Below are 17,305 nucleotides of genomic sequence, written 5' to 3'. Positions count from 1 at the left end.
CACAAGACAAGACAAGGCAAGGCCTTCAGCCAGGCATCCAAAGTAAACTACTCTTAACCACTGACATAATGGATAGTGTAACGTACTCGAAGCGGAGACGAGAGTAGGGCAACATGGTTTATTAGGAGCACGTTGCAAGAGAGGGAACACGCGGGCCGGGTCCCACTTATATACAATCCCCGGTACAACCTACAGGGTTGGTCAGGCCAATCCTGACCCGTTGAACTTCCCGCCACAGCTGTTGATAGGCGGGGAGATTCGCGCCCTGCGCTGGGGCTTCTGGGACGGCCCAGTTGCCCCTGCGCCCGGTCGCATATTATTTACTGATACACTACACCCCTCCCCCCCTGGTTAATGAACATAGTCTTGCAGATATGCGGGAGGTCGGCGCTCTCTGGTGGACCGTCTGGGGAGGTCCTTTGGGGGAGGCGCCGCCACCGCATCTGATGCTGCGGTGGCCCCTGGTGCGGACGGTGGCGGCCGGACTGGTTCTTCGGCACCTTCGGGCTCTGGCGGTTCCGGTGCTACCTGGGCCGGTGTTAGGGGTGATGGGGCCGCGTCCTCCTGTCGGTCCCCGGCAAGCTCCTCCCCGGCGCTTGCCTCTTCTGTGTCCGCCAGTTCCTCAGGTAGCGTGCGGCGCCTCAATTGGTCTATGTGCCGCCGTAGTACCTGGCCCCCCTCAGTTGATATGTCATAGTGGCGGGACCCGGTGACTCGTAGCACTCGGCCCGCCACCCAATTGGGCCCCCTTGCGTAGTTCCGGGCGTAAACCGGGTCGCCCGCGAAGAAACCCCTGACTGCGTCCCGGACCTCGGGGCTCTCGCGGGTGTCTGACGCCCGGTCGGGGTGTAGTCTGTCCAGCCGGGTTATGAGCTTTCGTCCCATGAGGAGCTCGGCCGGGCTAACCCCGGTGACCGGGTTGGGGGTGATCCTATTGTCGAATAGGAATGCCGCTAATCGGTGGTCCCAGTCTCCCTGTACAATACGGCCCAGGGCTTCCTTGGTGGTGCGGACCATCCGCTCTGCCTGACCGTTGGTGGCTGGGTGGAAGGGGGCCGACCTTATGTGCCTAATAAGGTATCGCTGGAGGAACGCCTGGAAGTCTGCGGACGTGAAAGCGGTCCCGTTGTCCGAGACTATGGTGTCCGGGATACCGTGTGTGCTTAAGACCCTGCGTAATGCTCGGATTGCGGCTGCGGACGAGGTGGACCCTACGGAGATGACCTCGAGCCATTTGGTGTAGGCGTCCACAATTATCATGAAGATCTGCCCCTGGAATGGCCCCGCGAAGTCGAGGTGGAGTCTTGACCATGGTTTCCTGGTGGACTCCCACCTAGTCGCGGGGGCGCTGGGAGGCTCGGGCCGCGACTCCTGGCACGTCTGGCACCTGCGGACCCAACTCTCTATTTCCCCGTCCATTCCCGGCCACCAGACGTAGCTTCTGGCCAGGGCCTTCATACGCACTATGCCAGGGTGGGTCTCATGGAGGGATTCTAGAACGCGTCTTTGCAGCGGGGGCGGAATCACCACCCTACTACCCCATAGTAGGCACCCCTTGTGGGCCGCTAGTTCTTCCCCCCTGACCTTATAGGGTTTGAAATCTTCCCCCATGTTCCCCTCTGGCCAGCCCCTCACCACCCAGTCGAGCACCCGTGCAAGTGTCTTATGTTTCTGGGTGGCCTTGGTGACCTCCGCTGCGTGAAGGGGCGGCTCTGGGAGGCTTTCCATCAGCATGACCTGGTGTGCGGGGGCGGGGTCTGGACCCATTTCCGGGAGCGGCAAGTGGCTGAGCACGTCAGCGTGACCCATAGCCTTGCCGGCCCGGTGTACCAGTGTGTAGGTGTAGGAGTTGAGGAATTGATTCCACCTCAACACGCGCTGTGACAGGATTTGGGGGGTTTGTCGATCTGGGGCCAGCAGACCTAAGAGGGGCTTGTGGTCCGTGGCTATGGTGAACCTCCGCCCGTACAGATACTCATGGAACTTGCGGACCCCCGCCACGATCGCCAGAGCCTCCTTGTCTATTTGCGCGTAATTGCGCTCTGCCGGTGTCAGTGTGCGGGAGTAGTACGCTACCGGCACCTCCCTCCCGTCCGGGAGTTGGTGCCCCAGGACTGCTCCCACCCCATACGGCGACGCATCGCAAGCCAAGATGACGGGGAGGCCCTCGTCAAAATGGTGGAGCACCGCGTTGGACACCAGAACGTCCTTGACCGCCTGAAACGCGGCGGCTTGTCGTTTGCCCCAAACCCAAGGGGCTTTTTTATCCAGTAGGCGGTGAAGGGGCTCTGCTAGGGCTGCCTTGTGGGGGAGGAATGAGTGATAAAAGTTAAGGACCCCCAAGAAGCTTTGTAGCTCCGCTTTGCAGGTGGGGGCCAGAGCTTGCACGATGGCCCGTGTCTTTTCTTCCGTGGGGTGGATTCCCGCTGCATCCACGGCGAACCCCAGGAACTCCACCCGCGGAACCCCCAGCAGGCACTTCTCCCTCTTGACCTTGAGCCCCGCAGCCTGGAACCGGCGGAGCACCTCTCTTAGGCGGTTGCCGAATTCTTCGGGGTCCGGGGCGGCGACTAGCACGTCATCAAAAAACGGCTGAACTCCCGGGATCCCTTTCAGGAGAGCGTCCATTATACTCTGGAAGATCCCGGGAGCGACGCTAACCCCGAATTGGAGCCTCCTCACCCTGAAGGCCCCCCTGTGTGTCACTATCGTTTGGGCTTCCGCCGTCTTAGCATCTACCGGGAGCTGTTGGTAGGCCTGTGCCAGGTCCAGCTTCCCGAAGATCTTGGACCCCGCTAGGGCAGCCAGAACGTGGCTTACCACCGGCACTGGGTAGGGGTTATCCTGCAGTGCCTTGTTTATCGTGCATTTATAGTCTGCACAGATCCGCACCTCCCCGTTTGGCTTGATGGGGGTTACGATGGGGGTCTCCCAGGTGGCATAGTCCACAGGCTCCAGGACTCCCTGGGCTGTGAGGCGGTCTAGTTCGGCCTCTATTTTTGGCTTTAAAGCGAACGGGACCCTCCTCGCCTTGAGCCGAATCGGCCTGACCGTGGGGTCTAGGGGTAGTGAGATGGCCGGCCCCTTGTAGCTTCCCAGGGACCCGTCGAATACTTCGGGGAACTCTTTGCAAATCTCCCCGAACCCGCTGGGCGTTAAGGTTTGCCCCACCCCCTCCACGCGTATTCCCAAGGGTTTGAACCAATCCAGCCCTAGCAGGGTGGCAAGTTGGCGCTTTACCACCAGGATGTCCAGCGGCCCGTAGAAGGACCCCCTCTCGACTTGCACTCGCGCCCACCCCGCAACTTGCACCGGGTTCTTCTGAAAGTCCCGGAGTATGAAGTTCGCCGGCGGTAGTTGCAGCCGCTGCCGGGGGCACAGTTCCCTCAGGGTCTCCTCCGCTATGAGGGAAATGGAGGAACCTGAGTCCACCTCCATTTGGCAGGGGTTCCCTTCGATGAGGACTGCCACTTTAATTTTATCGGGGGTGGCGAGGGGCAAGTTCAGTACCTGTAGGGACGTGGAGTCTGCTGAGTGGGACTCCGCTGACTCGTGGTGCGTGGTCGGCCTCCGGCGGTTGAGCTTGGCCCGGCAAGCCCTGGCGATGTGGCCGGTCTTCCCGCAGCTCCTGCAGTCCCAGGTCCGGTACTGGCAGTCTCTCCGATCGTGGGAGTCGCCGCAGCTGGCGCACTTGGTGGCCGGACCCCTCTCCGACGCCGGTGGTCGATCGGCCGCTCGGGGGCGTTGGGCCGCTCTGTTGGGTGGGCCGGCGGGGCGACACAGCTGGTAGGCTTCTCTCTCCTCCATGCGGTCGTGGTCCAGCTCCTTGTGGTGGACGGCGTCTGACCGGGTCTTAGGAAAGGTCCTGGAGGTCCTCTCGAACGCCACCGCCTCGCTGAAAGCGCTCTGGAGGGTGAGCTCTTCCTTGGCGAAGAGCTTCTGCTGGAGCCTCTCGTCGCGGAGGCCCCACGTGAATCGGTCGGCCAGGGTGTCTTCCAGCTGTGGGAAGCTGCAGTTCCCGGCGATCTTGCGGAGAGCCGCCAGGTAATTGGCGGCCAATTCCCCCACGGCCTGGTCTCTTCTGTGGAACAGGAACCGACGGGCCACCCGCGAAGGCTGTGGCGAGAAATGGCCGGTGAGGAGCCTGATGATCTCCTCGTAGGACTTCTCCGTGAGGCGGGCGGGAGCCGAGAGATCCTTGGCGATCTCGAACGTGGCTGGCCCGCAGATGCTCAGGAGAACGTCCCTCTTTGAGCCTGCGTCGGTGACCTTGTTGGCCCTTAGGTAGAACTCGACCCGCTCCGCGTAGGACTCCCAGGTCTCGGGATTGGCGGGGTCGAATGTCTCGATGTAGCCGGTGGTTCCGTTCTGTGTGGCCATGGCGGCGGCGGTCAGGCCTCGTGATTGCCCTAGATCTCCGTGGTAGCCGCTGAGGCTAAGATCCCACCTTCGTCGCCAGTGTAACGTACTCGAAGCGGAGACGAGAGTAGGGCAACATGGTTTATTAGGAGCACGTTGCAAGAGAGGGAACACGCGGGCCGGGTCCCACTTATATACAATCCCCGGTACAACCTACAGGGTTGGTCAGGCCAATCCTGACCCGTTGAACTTCCCGCCACAGCTGTTGATAGGCGGGGAGATTCGTGCCCTGCGCTGGGGCTTCTGGGACGGCCCAGTTGCCCCTGCGCCCGGTCGCATATTATTTACTGATACACTACAGATAGTCAATGATTTGAGCAGCTGCCCTCTGGGCAAAGCATCACTTAACTTATAGGAATGGGGTCTGGTTGCCTCCAGACCCAAGGACCCAATCAGAGCCTATAGGATGATGCAACCTTCTACCTTTTTGCCAAGGAGACTGAGAGTCATGTGCCGGCCAGTGTCCTTGGGCCCCAGGCTAGAGATGCCTACTCTCAGCTGCAAAGAATCTGTTAATTTGAAGCCATTAGGGATGGTACAGGCAGGTGTTGATACTCTCACTTGAAGGCTGCTAACAATTATTTCTGGTGAGAAAATGTTTTTCTCATTCAATCAGCCTAGCTGGGATCTTAAAGCCAGGCTAGCTTGACCACAGTTTGCAAGGAACCAAAATGCACTACAGTGCAGAATACAGATTTCTTACTTGGCTGACCATGGAATCTTTTTCCAGAAGAACTTCTGGTAGACCTAAGCCCCTTGGTTGGCAGAAAGCTAAGAAACAAAATTTTGCCAAATCTTGTGTCAGTTGCCTGAAGGGCTTAAATTACTTGCAGTGTTTGTGATTCTGCCTTTTAAATGAAAGAGGAAGAACAGGCGTTATTCTACTACATGCATGTGCTATAAGTCAATTCCGGGGATTTCTGTGTTGGGCTCATAAAACGAGACAAAATTCCCCATATTTTGCACTTTGGATATTGTTCATTTAGCTGGGGTGTCTTTTCAGATACCAAATGTAGGGAGACCAAAGTTTCTAATTCACAAACTTCCTGTAAATGTCTGATGGCTACACACTTTTTTTTTTTTTTTGCTGCCCCTTTCTGATTTTGTTCCTATCCTTAGCCCATTCTAGAGACACATTTAGGGGTTGATGTTCTCTCTAATTTATATTCTGCTACAGGCTGTCAATTTGTTTGTTGTTTAGTTGACTAATCTAGTTTTTAATTGCTCAATTAAGTAAATGAAATCTAATATTGTAAAACAAACAGTGGGTTGTTTTTGTTGTTTTTTTAAAAGAAGCGTTTTATTAAGGTTGTGTTCAGGCAGTTTATGAACCATGGTTTAATCAAGCCCCATTTAGGTGTGATATCAAAATGAAGATGATCCAGAAAATTGGCAGTTGTTAGTTGGTGCTGACCTGAGATTTCAAAGTCAGTTTTGTAATTGGTTTAACGACGGTGTGCAATAAGTGTAGCCTACTGTGGCATCTCAGTAACACTGCCCCATACATCCACCTGGCCACAGAGGTGGCAGTACAGGGGAAATGTTGGTAGACAAAGGAAGAAAAATCTAGGTTTTATTACATGTCATGATAAACAACTTGACCAGGGTTAGGAATCATGCAGTCACCACCAGGAATATTGCCATGGTGTCATGAATTGTCAGCCATCCTAGTAATAATTGAAGAATGCTTATTTTTAATTTCAAATGCATATTCATGAGCACTGATCACTGAACTGCTTGGTTCCCATTCTCTCTTGATACTCATTGATTTTCGAGGTGATTTGACTTGGAGACTGTTGCGTATATGAGAGGTAGAATGCCTAGTATGGGTTATCTTGGCTATTTGTTAATTTTTTTCTACTCCTGAGAATGTTGTAGAATACTGGTTTGTGTGTGTGTATCCAGGAATCTGAAGAACTATCGTAGATCTCTTGTGCTTAATGCCTTGCATCAGTCCAGGTGATGCCATAAAAATGTGTTTAGCTATTCATTTAAAGGTCAGCTGGAATAAAACAGGGTTGTAATTTTATTTAAGATTTTCCATTTTAAAAAATCTAGGGGCGGGGATATCAGCTACACTAGAGAAAAAACCATTGCATACAGTGCAAGAAATTGTCCCAAGCCCTCAAAGGATTTCCTGTTGCTCAGCATTAAACATTTTCTTTTATTTGTCTTTTCAGATAGAAGTGATAGGAGATTTCCTCCAGTTTAGCATGAAAAATGGGAGAGGGAGTAGATTTGCAGAAAAATGTTACTCTCATTACATATGGTTTCTAATGCAGGTCCCTTTTCCTGCATAGATGTGAAATGGAAGTCCTAAACAGATGGCTAGAACTTGGTAGCAACATCCTCTGACCCTACATAGACAACCCCAAAGCAACTCTCACCTCCATATTGTCATCAACAGATATAATGAATAGCTGTGACCTTTCCAAGTTGCCTATTCTGTAGTCTTCCTGGGTTCCTCCTTGGTCTAGCTGAGAAATGTACAGCCCAATCTTGACTTACGCGGAGGCTGGCCATTGCAACATAGGCGTAACTGGGTTGCCGCTGGCTGACTCCCTATGGGCTAAGTTAACCCCGGGCATGGGGGGGGGGGAAGTGTAGGTCTCCACATGCAAGACCATCCCCATGGCAACTTCGCTGGAGTGTGGACACATGGCAGAGGTGGCAGGAGGGGAGGGGCATCCCAGGGCCGCTGGATTGGCCAGTCCTGGCACGGACGCCATGGCACATGACAGTCGGAGTGGGAAGAGGCTGATCGCCTGTCCCTCCCCGCCCCCTGACAGAACTGTGCCAATCACAGGCATATGGCCCAAGTTAAAGGGGAGAAGTCCTGCTGACGTGGAGAGGGGAAAGGAGTGAGGCTGGGTGCATGCATGAGTGAGAGAAGCCTGCCTTGCTGCCGAGGTGGGGGCAGAGGGATTGGGCAGTCCCGCGGCTATGCCCACCAACTGTCAGAGACTTGTGCCAATGGCAGGCAGATGAGCAGAGTCATGTGCCCTCCCAGAGAGCCATAAACAAACAGGAAAAAACATAGTGCAGGAGTCTGCAATCAGAGAAGCCAGGCAAAATGTGCGTATTGGAATGAGCAGACAGAGTCCTAGCCTGCTACCAAGTCCCACAGAGAAGCCCTCCCCAGCATGGACTGAGCCCCTCTTTGACACCCTCCGCTACTTGTGGGGAACCCCTCCCCCCGTGGCAGCAGAACACAGAGTGCGAGGCACCAGCCATGCACCCATGGGGTTGGGCAGGCTGTGGTGATGCATCTGGCCCCAGACCACCCTCCCTCCCATAGTATGCATGGGGAAAAGACCCTGTGGGGCTCCACTGTCCAGCCTCTTGGCAAGGTAGCTCATTGGTCCCCCCCCTCAGCCTCCCCTGAGCAAGTGAACTCAGGGGGGGGGGAGAGGGGCAGATAGGAGCATGAAGCAGAAGCCAGGCAAGAGACAAAGTGGAGACACATCTGAGGCTTTATTGTGCAGGAACCAGGTGGAAGTTGGAAAGTTCTGCAGGGCAGGAGGCTCCACTCTGAGAGGAGGACAGAAACAGGTGTCTGAGTAGAGTGGGGGGGCCCCCTCGGACTTGCCATAACTGGAAGCTATTCTCTTGAATCCCCACCTGCAAAACAGAAAAAGATCCGGAGCATGTGGAGAGGAGTGCCAAGCCACCTGCAGCCAGAGTTGGCAGAGGCGCGGGGGGGGGGGGGGTTGACAGAACACCCCCCCTCAGCACAGAAGGGAACCAGCCGCTGCCCACCCTCCTGTCCCAAGTTGCTGCACTCCTGGATTGCTTGCAATTCTTCAGTCTCAGCAGCATGAGGAGGTGTGTTGGCCAGGGACTGCCTTAAAGGAACAGTCACTGACCTGCTTCCTCACAGGCATTGGAGCAGCTGCTGGGCCCCCCCCCCACCCGTTGCCCTGCCAGGGGTGGGAACGAGGCAATGGACAGACCATCTCCATGGAACATGGGGATGAGGGTTTCCAGCGGCATGCAGGGTACTTGAGAAAGAGCGGCATGATCTTCCCAGCCTCTAGCGAGGGGAGGAGGGAGGCAAGGCTGGGGTGCGCGCTCGCACCTACCTGTCTTTGTGCAACCAGCCTTGTGTACTGAGTGTCCAGAGGTTGGGTACCTGTTGGGACTTGGAAACAGGAGAGGTTAGCCACAGAGCAGAGACTTCACTCTCCTCTTTGCATGTCAAAGAGCTTGCCCTGTACTGTCTTGAGTGCCCTCTCTGTGCAGCGCCCACAATCAGTGTCTTGCCCTCACTCTAGTCCACATGGCAAAAAGCTCTGAGACAGAGTAGAGTGCTGGGTGCCCTACCTCAGGAAGTGGACATTTATGTAGGAGAGGGTGAACTGCAATTGGGTGTCTGGGAGGGGGCTCACTGAGTCCGGGGCGCAAGGGATGGGTGAGGCAATAACATTGTTCCCTAAGGAGTTTCCGGGCTTGTGCCGTGGTGGTGGTGGGGAGAATGTGTTTTTGGGAACAATGGATGCCTATGGGATGCACCAGCATTTTGCAAGGCATAACTTTGCGCCTCTCGTGTGTGTGTCAGGACCCAAAGTTCTTAGGGAGCCAACTAAGCCTGGACATGCCCCTGACTCCACCCTCCCTCATGCCGGCATTGGCCTCTCCACCAGACTTCCACCTGTGCTTGAGCACAGGATTGTGGTGTTGCTGCCCTGGGGCGGGGGCCCGCTTAAGCAGACCCACACCCACGTAAGTCACCTCCACTCCTACGTAAGTGGACTTAGAGTGGCATAATTCTGACTTATGCGGGCGTGGGACTTAGTTTGTTTCCAAAGGACTTTTGCCCCCCCCCCCCCGCCCTTAGGATTGCGCTCATAGTCTGGGAGTTCCATAACTCCCAGTAGTTCATGAGCCCAAATTTGGATTAGGACGATGGCCATAGATGGAGGGGGCTAAAGCCTTTCCTGATGTACCATATCCTTATTTATTAATGTTATATCCTGCTCTACCCTACAGGTGGGCTTGGGTCGGCTCACAATATATGTCGTTTCAGATAACAAAAATTAAGGTACATGTGTTAAGGTAGCCAAGGATGTCTCAGTTTGGGAGTTTTCTCTCAAGCGTTGGGTATATTTGGAATTTATTTGTAGAAAACTCAGGGATTCATAAATTTCTAAATATGTCAAATATTGCAGTTTTATATAAGTAAGTTATTAATGCTGCATTTTATGTAGTTAAAACAGTTTTATTAGTTAGGTTAGATAGGGCGGTAAGTATTGTTTATATTTTTTTAGTTTTTTCCTACTATTTTTCTGGGGAAAAGTTTGGAAAATTTACACCTCTACATATGGATCAGTCCTCTGAGTTCTCTCTCTCTCCTCCACCCCCATAAATATTTAAGTTCCTTTCTAGAGGCATAAATACAAGGTATTTCTTTTTTCTTATAAAAGTAAAAATGGCCATATTGTCTAGGAAGAAGACAATAGAATAAAAGAACAAAGATATCCCATCAACATTTCCAAACAATATAGCCCTATTCCTGGACAAAAAAAATGTAGAGGCCAAAGAATTGCTTCCCCCCACCCCGAACCCTCCCTTCTCTCCCTTTTCTTCTTGAACAAGAAAGTCAGAATAGAGGGGTGATTATACAGAGATCAGTAAAATGAAAAGATGATTCAAATAGAAAATTTAAGAGCCATTAATAATTATATGGATCTGTTTTGTTACATCTGCAGGGGTGAGTAGACAATTTTTGAGCATGCAAAATGTGAATATGCTGATGCAGAGTTAAACTACTTTGTTTTTCTTACCTTAAAAAGGCTACTATTCCAGTGCGATGCCATCCTTATGCCAGATCCCTAATTTGCTCATGTTACCACTGACCTCTCTTTCTTCTTTCCCCCAGTCAGAGCAAGAGGGAAGCTTAGAGCCTTTTGGTTTTTCATGGCTCATTGCCTGGAGATCTGGAGCTCGTTAGCAGGTGGAAAAATGCAATTAGCCACAGAAAAACAAGCTGGCAGCAGGATAAATAGTGCCTGATGGCATCTCTCTGTGGTACATGGGATCAGGGCAGTTTCATACCTATTCTTTATGGTTTAATCTCATCCCAGTGTCACCTGTTTACACTGCCTATCGATTCTGTGCTCTACATGGCCAGTTCTCTGATTGTTATTACAGCTTCAAATGAAGCATGGTCTGTGTATCCTTCTGGGCACCTCACCTGGAACAAGCCCAATTTGCTATAGGAAGAGGGCTTACAGTGATGCAAGATTACTGAGAAAAAAATCAGAAAACTTCAAATACTTTCTTGCTCTCAGAAATCCCCCCATTCAAGCTTTGTTGAGAAATAAAATAATTTTAAATGGTAACTATTTAGGGCCCTTAGTTGGACAACAGGAGAAGGTACCTGCTGTAATCCAAAACTCCTATCCCCAGAAGTGTATTTGGTGCTACTGTAGTACTGATGTATTTTTAAGATGTGCATACAACTCACTCTGGTGTCACTAATTCTGAGCCATGATTTCTCCCCCCCAAAAAAAGTTTCTATGCAGTTTTTAGAATGATTTTTAAAAGGCCTTTTTTAAAAAAAAGTACAGTTAGAAGGTTTACTATTTTAGCATAGTTGTGCATGTAGTGCTTCTAAAAAAGAAAATAAATGAAAAGTTACTCTTTCCCTTCTCCTCCCATGCCAGCAATATTTTTAGAGTTTTAGTACTTTTTCTTTGAATGACTGCTTAGAACAAGAAGCTACAAGTACACAGACAGAATGCTACTGGGGTCTAATAGCAGCACACCTGCTCTAAGTGTCCTGTATGTGTACTTTTTAAATGTGAATGGAGGAAAAATGATGGGGGACCCAGAGAGAATCTTTGTTGGAAAACCTGTGGTGATGACACTGAGTTGTATTTCTCCCTTGTCCCATCTCCAGTATTTTAAAAGAATTGAACTGTCAGAGGGAAATACATTAGTATCAGTCTAAGTTTCAGTTTTTATTATGTATTAATTTAGTTTATTTATAGCCTGCCTTTCTCCATGAAACTCAATGTGGATTACAGAGTGAAGAAAGAGGAAAACAAATAATCATACAGTATTGTATGCAGTAGGTCTAGGGATGCAAGATTCAATGAAAGTGCAAACAATGAGAATACCAAAGCAAGGTATCATGTGAACAATGCAGAATGTGGGAGTAAATGGTATAAAGTGATACAGGAAAAATCAGATGATACCTGTAGTAATAGATGACACCAGCAATAATAATTGCAGTGGACTACAGTCCTATTCACATATGATGGTGTCTTCCTGGATTGTCCCTCTTCCATTATAAGAATGCCCTTCTGAACATTTCTATTTTGCACATTTTGCAGAATGATAGTTCTGTGGGAGGCACGCTGTTCCACAAGGCAGGAGCCACCTCAGTGAGTGCATGTGACCATATCCATTTGCTGATCATATCCATTTGCGGGGAGGAGCTTTCAGAAGGCTTTCTTTAGATGAGCAAAGCTGTTGTGGCGGAGCATAGCAAGAGAGACAATCCCACCGGTATGTGGGTCCCAGGTCGTGAAGGGCTTTGTGAGTGATAACCAGCCTTCTATACTCAATCTGATAACTGATCAGCAGCCAACGGAATGACTGTGTGCAGTATTCCCAATGTTGCAGCACCACGTGCTTATAGAAAGCATTATAAAACCGGCTAACTCTTTCCCAACCACTATCCTAACAATCCCTAGTAATTTAATGTAATTCTGATGTAATATTTCTGCTGACACACTGAGAAATCATAGAAGTCGTTACAAAACTGAAGATGGTAAAAGAAATGTTCAAATCTTATTGTAGTTTTAAATTTGATTTATAATATTTTCAAGTTAGAAAGTCTTCTGTTCTTTAGTCTTGTCACTGCCTCAGTCATGCCACTGTGCATGCTGATGTATGTATATATCTGTTTAGGAATTTATGTGTACATCCGTAAGTAAAAATGGTTAGTAGGTATTTCCACTTAAAGTATTCCCACTATGCATATATAATGCTCCATTTGTGCTTCTGAAGACCCTTAAAATCATGAGATTTAGCCTAGAATTGCCTTTTTGTTTCTTCCTGCAAGATCACTAATTAAAATTTCACCCTCCCTCCAGTGATTTCACCACCCTCATTGCAGTAGTGCTGTTTGGGTAGGTGAGAAAAACCAGGAAGTGTTTACCACACTTCTCAGAAGTGGTGATTGGCTTGTATTTATCACTCTGAATCTGTTTTAGCTCCATGATGTGAATATCAGAGACATAGCATAGGTGGATGGAAATCGGTGTATCTAGGCTAAGGAAGAGCAAGAATGAACATACTGGCCCTACACCCCTATCTATATGCAGTTGCTGAATTGTGGGTATGGCATCTACACTCAGTTTTTCTATCAAAACCAGCTAAACCATGCTGCTGTTAGCCTTTTAAAGGAGGGAAAGTGCTTTTTAAAAGGGCCCATCTTTTTCCCTTTAAAGTGCCCATAACAATACATACCATGCAGTTTCAGTTAGTATAATTTATTTTATTTATTTATTTAGTTGACTTACATTCTGCCCTTTTCTGTGAGTGGGCTCATGTGCAGTTGAAGCATTGACCTCTGTCTCACTTCTGTGCATGAGTCTGACCTCAATTAGAACAACACATACTTGCAGTTTACCTTTTAAAGATGAATAAATATGTGATTTTCCTCATATCTGTTTTAGCCCTGAGAAGGGGTGTGCTCCAAGAAAAAGAAATAGTATAGATTCAGAGTGGATACCTTTGTAGTTTATTCTTGATTCTTAGGTAACCCAATAGAAGTTTGGAATTCAAATCCCTTTTTTTCCCCTTCCTTTTTTTTAGTTCCAGGATTTTTGGACCACCATTTTCAGTGGGAGAACCAATATGAGGGTCTGGTGCAGATTTTTTTAAAAAAGATAATTTTATCAGATTTGAAAGAACATAGCCCTTCCTCTAATCTAAATACTGCCCTAGTTTCCAGCAGAATGGACAAAGGGGTTCAGTTTTACAGACCTCAGAACCAGGTGCCCCCTGATGCACTTCTTTCCACTGTTTCCTATGGGGGGAAATGACAGGAGAGGTTGGCTGTCAGCATTTTTTTTTAATCCTGGCTGTATCCAGTTTCTTTATTTAATCTTAACAACAACTGACACCATCCTTCCTTTTTTTGGCCCGTTGTCTAATTCACAAAGAATCTCCCAGGTTGTTGCAGACTTTGAAAACAGTTCTCGGCATGATGACATAACTTCGGAGTGATGTCATCACATTCGGAGTGACATCACTTCGGAGTGATGTCATCACCTGAAAATGTCAGTTGGGTGTGGGATTTTCCTCTGCCGGCCAGCTGGCCAACAGAATGCAAGAGTCTGCCAAAGCAGGGGATCTCCCACTCCCCTTGGGGAACTGGGACTCCTAGGAAATATGCTCAGTGGCAAATAGTTTACACAGAACTTGTTCATAAGATCCAAACTATACTTTAAAACTGCAGTTGTTAAAAGGAAGGGAGGATATAAAGTTGTCCAGTATATTTTAGACAGTAGATGCTGCAGATTTCTCAAGAAGCCTGTTGTATAGTTAAATGTATCTGTTTGACATTTATGGTCATACTGTAAACTGATCTGGAATATATTTGGGTTGCATCAAAGCAGCTCAGATGGCTGCTGAACAAGTTTGATGCTCCATATTGGTTAGATTGGGGGATCAGCTGGTAGTAGGATTCTGACTGGAACTCCAAGCAAAAAAGGTACATAGTGATTTCTCTGCAGACTAAAATGTGAGCATGGGGTGGAGAGAAGAGATTCAGTCTCCTCATTTTCTCCACAGCCCAAAGTGACAGCTTTAGGGTGGGGAGAAGAGAAGTCAGCTGGGCTTCTGATTACCCCCACCCCTGCACACTAAATATGCTGCCTAAGCAAGTCTGAGATACAGCACAGTTTGGGAGATCAGAATAATCTTGTCTTCCAGCTGATAAACTGAGAGTCTGCTCCTGATTCCCTGCCATCTCACCCCTACATTTGTGATGTACCAAGCAAAATTCCCAAAGTAGTAGATCAGAAGTTAACTCCCAGCTGATCCATAATCATTTGGAAGATGGCTTCTGATGGTTGCAAGTAGCCTGTTCCTATGGATAGATAGAGGTTACAAATAGACCATCAATTAATTAGCTTCTTGATCATCACCAAAGAAGTGAACTGAACTGGCAGGTGTTTGAGCTTCCCTGATAAGTGTAAGGAGCTGCCATATATTGAGTCTAAATAACAGTCAATTTCTACTGAGGGGTTTTATTTCCAAGGCCTGCTGCCTCAGATCATTTTAACTGGAGATGCAAGAGAATGAGCCTGAGAACTTCTGTATGCCAAGCACATATTTTTACTTCCATGCTAGGTTCCTCTCTATCATTTATTGGCTATATGAAATATTGTTTCCATTTCTTCTGGCAGAGGTTGTCCTTGAAAGGGCAGCTGCTGTGAGAGCCCTCTCCAGCCCCACCCACCTCACAGGGTGTCTGTTGTGGGGGAGGAAGGTAAAGGAGATTGTGAGCCGCTCTGAGACTCTTCGGAGTGGAGGGCGGGATATAAATCCAATATCTTCTTCTTCTTCTTCTTCTTTAGGGGCAAAAAGCGCATCTCAATGACAAATGCATTTCTTAAGAAGACTGGGGTGTAACAAAGCCAAAAGGATATGATAAAGAACCAATGTGAGTTGTCATATGTTCAGAAGTGGTTTAGAGAAACAATTCCCAGTGAAAGTAATCAGGTTTTAGTCTTAGTACTCATGGTGGTGATAAACCTGTGTTTGGACTGTGCTGCTTCAGTTTGCTCCCTATCAGAAATCTCTTACATGTAGATCTAGATAACAGAAAGACTATGTGTTTACCTGTAGAATCAGGAGCAGTGTCCTCCTTTCCTCAAATACCATTTTTATTGGAACTCCTCAGCTTGGGAGTTTTGTGTTCCAGGTGTTATGGATAAAAGCAGGGGAGAAACCATTTCATTTTAGGAAGAGCTGACTTTTATGGAGATGAACCAGTATTGATGGAGACAGGTATTCTAGGAAAATCCCATCACTCCTAGATGTTTTTACATCCTTCATGGAAAATAATGAATCCCCTATGATGTGAATCCCCTCATCAAAGGGCTCCCGCAGTCAGGATTTCAGAGCCCAGATTGGCTCAGGACATTTGATGAACCTGAGGAGAGAATGAAAAGGTTCTATTCTCTCTGTTTTTTTCTTTCTCTCCCTCCCTCCATTTGCTGCAGTCAAAGATTTCTGACATTTTTAGAGCCCAAGCCCTTAATTCCATAGCCTGTACCTCCTAGAGATGTTGTTAGTAGAATAAAGCTTTGTATTGTTCAAGAGACAGAGTCTGCCTGGATTCCTGCCTACCATGTTACCAGACAGACCCATTTAATGGTCCTCCTGGCATCAAACTGACAAGAGGGATAAGTTCCAGGAGGTTGTGGTGGCTACTGAAGGGGAAGATCCTCTAAAGCAAGGGTGTTGAACTCATTTTGTTATGAGGGTTAAATCTGACATTAATGAGACCTTGTTGGGCTGGGCCATATTGGGCTGGGCCATGTGTATACCTATTAGCAGAGATATAAACTTTATAAAGGACACAGACAAACAGAATGACTTTTTAAAAAAAACTTAAAACATTAGCACTTGTTGGTCTTAAACGTGTTTCTTTGTATCTCTCCTGTGCAATCCAGTGAACTGGGCAAAGGAAGCTCTGGCTTTTCCCTTCTTTCTCAGGGGACCAGGAGGGAGAGGAGCCTCAGTCAATAGAAGGAAGAGAGGCTTGGCTCAGTAGCTCTGCTGTGTGATTGAGAGAGCTGGGCAAAGCAAGCTCTGCCTCCCCACCTTCTTCCCCAAGGGAGGAGCTTCAGCTAATGGAGAAAATAGAGGTTTTGCTTGGTAGCTCCTGTGCAATTGAGCAAGCCTTGCAAAGCAAGCTGTGTTGCAGAAGGAAGCAGGAGAGAGGGAGAAGGAAGCAGATGACAGCCAGTTGCTCTGGGGCATGATAGGAGCCCTCCAGGGGTCTGATTTGACCCCCAGGCCATATGTTTTACCCTTAGGTCCTGCTCTAACGTTTTTAAGAGAGTTGGAGAACACTGAGGGAAGACTGGGTTTCTTTCAGAGAGAACAAATCCTCCCTGTCCTCTAGGCAGGGTTGCACCTCACTTGCTTTCATGGTGGCTAGTCGTACAAGCTAGTAGAGTGTGTGACCTGACAGATGCCAGGGTAGAAAATGTTGCAACAGGAACATATAAGAAGAGCCTTGCTAATTCAGACCAGTGGTCCAGCTAATCCAGTGTACAGTTTCACACACTGGCCAACCAATTGTCTTGGTGAGCCAAAGAAACATTCATAGAGGCCGAGGCCTTCCCCTGATGCTGTCACTCAGCACTGACATCTAAAGGTTTGCTGCCTCTGTAGTTGAGGGTTTCCTTAGTTATCATGGCTGGTAACTATTTATGTGTCTCTCCTCCATAAATCTGTTTAATTCCCTTTTAAAGCCATAAGAACATAAGAGAAACCATGTTGGATCAGGCTAATGGCCCCTCCAGTCCAATACTCTGTGCCACACATTGGCCAAAAAACCCAGATGCCATCAGGAGGTCCATCAGTGGGGCCATTTTCATCTTTGCTAGCCACTATTTGTTGGTGTTCCCTAAAAGGTACATGGGTATGGAAAACATTGTGACCAAAGTGTGATGGAAAGTGCCTTCAAGTCACAGCTGACTTATGGCAACACTATATGGTTTTCAAGGCAAGAGACGTTCAGAGGCAGTTTACCATTGCCTGCCTCTTCATCATAACCCTGGAATTCTTTTGAGGTCTTCCATTCAAATATTGGCCTGAGCCGACCCTGCTGGGCTTCCAAAATCTGATGAGATAG

General features: G+C 48.7%; 2 protein-coding genes across 2 annotated transcripts in view; one reads left to right on the top strand and one right to left on the bottom strand.

Annotated features, from left to right (window-relative positions):
- The window catches only part of TAFA3 (TAFA chemokine like family member 3), a 188,541-nt gene that overhangs the window by 96,883 nt on the left and 74,353 nt on the right, over positions 1 to 17,305 (top strand). The window lies entirely within an intron of this gene.
- On the bottom strand, positions 877 to 4,350 carry LOC132567794 (uncharacterized protein K02A2.6-like; the record flags this gene model as incomplete). The annotated part of the gene is made up of 4 exons (XM_060233479.1): positions 877 to 1,584; positions 1,795 to 2,208; positions 2,293 to 3,474; positions 4,012 to 4,350. Coding segments are annotated over 4 exons (2,643 nt in total), but the record flags the coding sequence as incomplete, so codon positions are not given.

The sequence above is a fragment of the Heteronotia binoei genome, chromosome 2 (assembly GCF_032191835.1).
Source record: "Heteronotia binoei isolate CCM8104 ecotype False Entrance Well chromosome 2, APGP_CSIRO_Hbin_v1, whole genome shotgun sequence".
NCBI lineage: Eukaryota > Metazoa > Chordata > Lepidosauria > Squamata > Gekkonidae > Heteronotia > Heteronotia binoei.
The sequence above is the reverse complement of the archived record's forward strand: the minus strand, read 5'-3'. Positions and strand labels throughout refer to the sequence as shown.